The sequence below is a fragment of the Blennius ocellaris genome (assembly GCF_963422515.1).
Source record: "Blennius ocellaris genome assembly, chromosome: 7".
NCBI lineage: Eukaryota > Metazoa > Chordata > Actinopteri > Blenniiformes > Blenniidae > Blennius > Blennius ocellaris.
Window position 1 is genome coordinate 18,174,772 of NC_137656.1, and position 6,197 is coordinate 18,180,968.

The 6,197-nt window shown below is 41.5% G+C and overlaps 1 protein-coding gene across 1 annotated transcript; it reads right to left on the bottom strand.

The window, feature by feature from the left end:
- Positions 1-1,148: 1,148 nt before the first annotated feature.
- Positions 1,149-4,412, bottom strand: wdr54 (WD repeat domain 54). The gene is made up of 10 exons (XM_080500202.1): positions 4,273-4,412; positions 3,824-4,102; positions 3,509-3,571; positions 3,235-3,301; positions 2,792-2,848; positions 2,594-2,721; positions 2,309-2,409; positions 1,872-2,034; positions 1,568-1,642; positions 1,149-1,443 (listed from the first exon to the last, which is right to left on the bottom strand). The coding sequence occupies exons 2-10, from the start codon at positions 4,046-4,048 to the stop codon at positions 1,312-1,314; spliced, it is 1,011 nt and encodes a 336-aa protein (XP_080356328.1). The 5' UTR covers positions 4,049-4,102; positions 4,273-4,412; the 3' UTR covers positions 1,149-1,311.
- Between the last annotated feature and the right edge of the window lie 1,785 nt (positions 4,413-6,197).

The window sequence follows — 6,197 nt, forward strand, 5'->3', positions numbered from 1 at the left end:
GTCCCTTTGCACTTTTCCACTAAGTTATGTAATCTCAGTGTCTATGTCATTTGGCACCTCATATTGACAGTTTACTTCTTTGCTGTCCCTCTACAGCCAATGTACTGTCTCTGCTTTGGGAAGCTGCACAGCATTACCCAACTTCACATATTGAAAGAAAAAAAACAAAAAAATATCCAAATATTGATTCCATTGAAGATTATGCCTATTCAGATCATTGCAGCGAGTGTTCATGTTTTCCGTTTGACCCGGCCAAATCCTTAGTATGAGTGTCATTTGGTACCTACCAAAGTTAAGTTACATAACTCGCCATGTGTGTGGGTTCAAAACAGTCTTGTCAGCTGATGTTATGTGACCAGTGTTGACTGCAAACCAGAAAAGACTAGAACTACGGGATTTAATACATGCTTAGTCCTTGATGGACAAATAGCACACAATTCCTCACTGACCTCATTTTTCTTATCTTGTCACGATAAGGTGGGATTATGATACCTGGTTGCCTTATGTGGCCGAAAAACTATCATGTGCAAAATTTGTCTCACAGCAAAGGCACGGAACTGCCACGTAATCTCTCTCATGTACATTTTGGCATTTAGTTGTTTTTCACAGAAACTAAGATATTGATTGGAAGTCGCTTGGATTTGCTCACAGAAAGGGTTACTGTTGTATGTGTCAGTGTACAGGCAGCAATAGGACTTTAAAATATAGTACAATCTGAAATGCGGCACAATAAGACTTGTGCATTTGGGACAAATAAACTGTGTTGCATTGGAGCACATATAAGAAATGCTCCAAAACAATAAAGTCAAAATGCTTGACCTCCCTCTGTGATATGCCCATATTTACCTCTGGCATCCTGTAAGCTGCACGTATCATGCTACCCTAACAATGATTGTCTGCAAGAGTCTGTTTCCTGTGCATAAGGCTACTCTGCACTGCTCTCCAGTGAACTTAGTTTGTAATTACACTCGAAGTGTCCGCTCGAAATGTTTAACGTACAGCCCCATCTAGTGTTGCACCTGTTTAATACAGGATTCTGCACTGGTGCAGATTGTTGAAATGATAATTAAACCTGAGAGGGGGAAAAATAGACTATAGTCTCACACATGTCCTGTAATATTATACACAGAAACACGCAACACATTCCGTTGTTTGCTTATCTTGTTTTAGCGCTTTATAGAGAATACATAGAGATACATAGAGAAGTGCCACAAATCTCTCAAAAGTAGACTATGTCCATTATACCAAATATACAAAAATCCATATATTAAATTTACACTCATACATTGAAGATTCAATGAAAGCAAAATCCTATGACTGTACATAACGGATAATCTCACTCAGGTCATAACCCGTCACTGCAAAGGCATAACCGTCACCATCACAGAACTTGGCGCCACAGATTTGGGTGTCTGTCACACACTCGTTATGCAAATGAGCCACCTTGAAGAAGGAAAAAACAAATCAGTGAGGATTAAATTAAGAACAGGACAACAATAATGTGATAAGTTAATATGTCAGGCTCAAATATCAAGAAAAACACATGTTTAGCCTTAAACCCAATTACCTCCACAGTGTTGGTCTCAGGGGTCATAGACAGATGCCACACTCTGACCAGAGAGTCCTCAGCAGCAGACAAAAGCTTCATTACACAAAGAGATGGACATCGTTTAGATGCGAGAAGTTAAGCTCGAAAATAAGTTATGGTTATGATTTACACTTAATTATGTCAGAATATTGAACATGTCATTTGATTTGGCAAAAGAAATAAGAGCAGAATGGAGCAAATTCCTGATAGAGCATCTATCTTGAATAGATGTGTTTGGTAGAATAGACCAGTCTATGGAAAAAGAAAAAAAGATAGAACATACCAGTCCAGAAAAAGGAGCAATGTCCAGTGAATATATCCAACGAGCATGAGCGTTGACCTCGGCGTGCAGAATTCCCGTCACTGCCTCATAGAGACGAATCTGGCCTGTGCCGTAACCCGCCACCACCGTGCCTTTCCACAACTTGACAGATGAGCAGCTCATACTGACAACAGCAAAGGACAGGGACGAACCGATGTCGTCAGGGAATAAAAAGAGAAGATAATAGTCATTTTATTACGGAGGGACGAGAAATGGAACGAGGCTATCATACATAGAACTTGACCAGAACAACTATTTATGAACAGAGATACTACAGAGAAAGTCAAAGTGACAAAGTCAGGGTCACCTGGTCACTACTTGTAGACTCTGACGATATTATATGTTTTTAACTAGTACATACACCAAAATAAAAAAATAAAAAACATTCAAGTCCTTACTCAAAACCAGGGATCTTGTTGAGTAACTGAAATTCCTCCCCAGACTTCCACACATAGAGGTTACCCCCATCGTCTGCAGTGACCAGATTAGCTATGCACTCCTGAAAGGACAAGAGACCGCAACAAAGTGGGATGGGATTATGTAATTCATGGAGTGGTTGTACTTCCGAGAAGTATTACATAAAGTAATCATTTATTGAGATAGTCTGACATTCGTGGAAGCGTCCGTTCAGTCCTGTATCCACAACATTTCAGACAAGATTGTAGGCAACACGCCCAACGTACCTGGCTGCCTGAGCACTCCGACGCCATATCAGTGATGGACTCCTTATGCTCCTCGAGAACCTCGGACAAGGTAATGTTACTTCCTTTGCTGGGGACGTCAAACACCAGAATTGCACCAGAAGAAACCCCTACACAAAGAGATGGTAGGGTAATACTCAGTGCATATGATCCATGAAGCATATTTTTCTCAATACTTACCCACACAAATATAATTCTCCCACACTGCTGATATCCCTCGAGCGAACACCGCCTGTTCTGCAACACAAACAAGGTTTCTGAGTATCTGCGAGCTGATTAATAATTTCTCTCTCACACAAGTGTCGAGTTTTACAATAGTCACGTCACAATAACATGACTTTGATTCGTGTGTGGGGTTTGAATGAATGAGAGCAAAGAGACCCTGTGACACTATGCTGAAGTCATTTTTGTATGCTCTGAAAACGGTCCATTTTAGTAAAATGATGGGCCCTTCCTTTTTATATTTTATGTTTTGAGACTTGATCAACTCTGCAGACACTGGGGCAACAAAGTACATTACATATGGTACATTCAACACTTCATCAAACATTCATGAGACCAAGTTAGAAAGATCCAGCTCCTAGTGTCTAGTTCACCTGAAATTGAAGTGTAGCAAAAATTACCTGTCGGCGTTTCCGGAGTATCCAATGCATGCCAGTACACCATGATGGAACCATCAGACTCATACATCTATGACAATAGATTTATAAGAATAAAAACAGAAAAGATATACTTGTTTATATTTTTCTTATTCAAGGATATAGATTTAGATATAGATCATTTTTCTTTAAAGTAAGTGACTGCAGTACGTAAGTGAACCAGTAGCAGATATATCAGTGCCTCCTCCAAAAGTATCCCCTTTGAGACAGCAGAAACATGGAAAATGCAAACACTCACCTGAATGCCTTTCTGAGAAGTCACCACCAGCAGCTCACGAGACGGGAGGACACAAAATGCAGCCTGTTTCAAAAAGATTACAAAAATAGACATTACATTTCAATATCAATATAAATCCATGTAAGAACAGAGAGTGTGGAAACAGTGTATAATCTCCCAAACACTTTCAAAGATAATCCCCAGATTTTGGAACATTTTAGTTCATCTTGCCAGCTAATGGCAAACTAACAGGACACATGCGCACAAAAACTAGTTTTGAACATGGTGAATGGAAGGGACATGGACAGAGGTCCCACACAGACACAGTGGCCCGACCTGCATGATGAGCGACGTGCTGGTGGCCACATTGGGCTCTTTGGACTGCAGCTGGCGGTGGGAGTAGTTGAGTCCGTCCCAGGACGCGCTGACCATGTTGACCACATTGGCGTGGACCACGGTGAAGTAGGTGAGCTGCCTGGGGGCGATCCGCAGCACGCTCAGGTTGTTGTACAGCGCCGACGCGCTGTTTTTGATCTGGACGCTCTTCTCTTTGTGATACATGGCGCGGTTTTCGTGAAAACTATTGTCTCCAATGGTGATGCAGCTTGTTTGGGGCTGGAGGAAAGAAGCATGTATCACCGGATACTCAAAGTCAGCGGAGTCGTAAAAAAACAACAACAAAAAAACATCGGAACGCTAAAGAATTCAATATGGTTAGCCGCAAGCTAGGAACGAACAGCAATCACCATAAAACAGAGGAGAATTGCGAGATAGGGTGCTCGTACCTTTACTTTGAGCTACAGATGATGCAGCTCTGTCGCCATTTGGTCCCGTCGTGGCCGATTTTTAAAGATAAAGTTGATGCGAGCGACACACTTTTCTGCAATAGGATTACCTTCGCGTCCACCGCAGCCATAGACAACGGAGCCCCGACGTATTACGTCACCTCTGCGTGCCTGGTTGCTGAGCAACGGGAGACCACACGAAACACACGAAGAAGAAAAGCGACGGTAAAGCAAACACGTTTTGAATATTCAAGATTTTGACAGCATATTAGTTTTCGTATAACAAACTAGACTGCAGACGAGGGTGTTGCCATCGACTGGTGGCATGTTTTCTACTTTTACCGTCGTTAAACATAAAGTTTACTGTGACGTGTGGTAGGAAAAAGGCATGATTTGTTTTATGCGTTATCCCCATAATTGCATATAAATGTTCCCCGACAACACAGTAACCAAAGAAAGATAAAATGCATACGTGTGATTTCTATATGATACTTACTATATTGTATCATTAGAGATGAATACACATTCAGCTTGTGCTTGTTTACATTGATGTTTTGCAGTTGTAAAAGCTGGCCGATCTCTACTGTGTGTCCTAACGGGCCCCCGTCTTCCAGATAGCATAACGTCTTGACATAAACACGTCCCTGTATGAAATCATTCCACAGAAACCACTCAGATGATCCCAATCTGCTGGTCTTCCTGTGTGGTGTGGGGCTGGATTTAGCAGCATACTTTGGGTACCTTTAGTATACCTTCTTTACACATAAACTGTGGGTTTTTCTATTACTACAACTATTAAATCTGTGGTGATTTTATGGAGCCGAGGTATTAATATGAGCTCATTTAACAACTACTTCTCTGAAGTCTTCAAAATCTGCAAAAGTTTTGTTTTGAAATGAATTTATTACTGACAGACTGTGCTTCGTCTCCAAAACAGATCTGGACAACAATGCCCAGCTCCAGGGCCAAGTCCCGGGCCGAGCAGCAAAGAAGAAGTAGGTTGTCAGTCCGCGCTGCAACACCTCCAACACAAGACACTACCGATGACTTGAGGACACAATGGACGGATACATTGATCCAGGAGGAGGCAGATGAGATAGTGGGGGAGATTATGGATGAACTGATGAGCAAGGTCATGGAGGGCTGTTATCAGGTTTGGATCAAAAGACAGGTAAAGAAAAAAAAGTTCTTCTTTTGGTATTTTCCCCTGCATGTCCACAGCTTCAATAATTTCCGATACAAGATATTTGTTTCAAGCACAACATACTGATAAATGTCTTTATCCTTCAGCTTATACCTTTCTCTGCATCCTGGGCCAAGAGTTACCTCACACAGAGAGTAGAGCACCATTTCATGTGCCTAGATGTAGGAGAAGGACCGAATGAAATCTCTAGAACAGAAGATTCTGAGCCTATACCAGCACCTTTAGATTGTTGGGCTCAGGGATGTGTTCCTGTTGTTAAAGCTGACCAGGAATCCCATCATGTCTCACAGCAGGTACTCCTGAAACGTTTCTGAACTTTGCCTATTTTAAAGCTAGAATTAATATTTATATATCAATATTATTTTCCAGCAGGAGACTGACATGGACCATGTTCCTGAGCAAACCAAGGCAACAGTCAAACAACCGTGTAACGTTTTGACACAAATGACCAGCTCCACAAAGCCAGCTGATGAGGAAAAAAATCCCATTCAGCCTGTCAGAGAAAAGCTACGAAGAATGCCTTGTTTTTCTCGCCCAACACAACCGGATAAGAAAAAGCAACAGATTATTTTACCTCCCAAGAGTGTTCAAGAGAAGTTCTTACCACCACTGTCATGCTCAACAGAAAAAAAGGCTTTTGAAATAGAGAGTAAAAACGTGGCTAATTCTGTGGTTAAGCAAAAGACGGGATCATTAAATCAGTGTAAGCAGGGAAATCCCA

Bases quoted from the DNA above. Each gene is read 5' to 3' on its own strand.
- wdr54 (XM_080500202.1), bottom strand. From the start codon at position 4,048: ATGTATCACAAAGAGAAGAGCGTCCAGATCAAAAACAGCGCGTCGGCG. The intron at 3,572-3,823 runs GTCGGGCCACTG...TTTTTGAAACAG, and splicing joins GCACGTCGCTCATCATGCAG to GCTGCATTTTGTGTCCTCCC. The intron at 3,302-3,508 runs GTGAGTGTTTGC...CTATTGTCATAG, and splicing joins CTTCTCAGAAAGGCATTCAG to ATGTATGAGTCTGATGGTTC.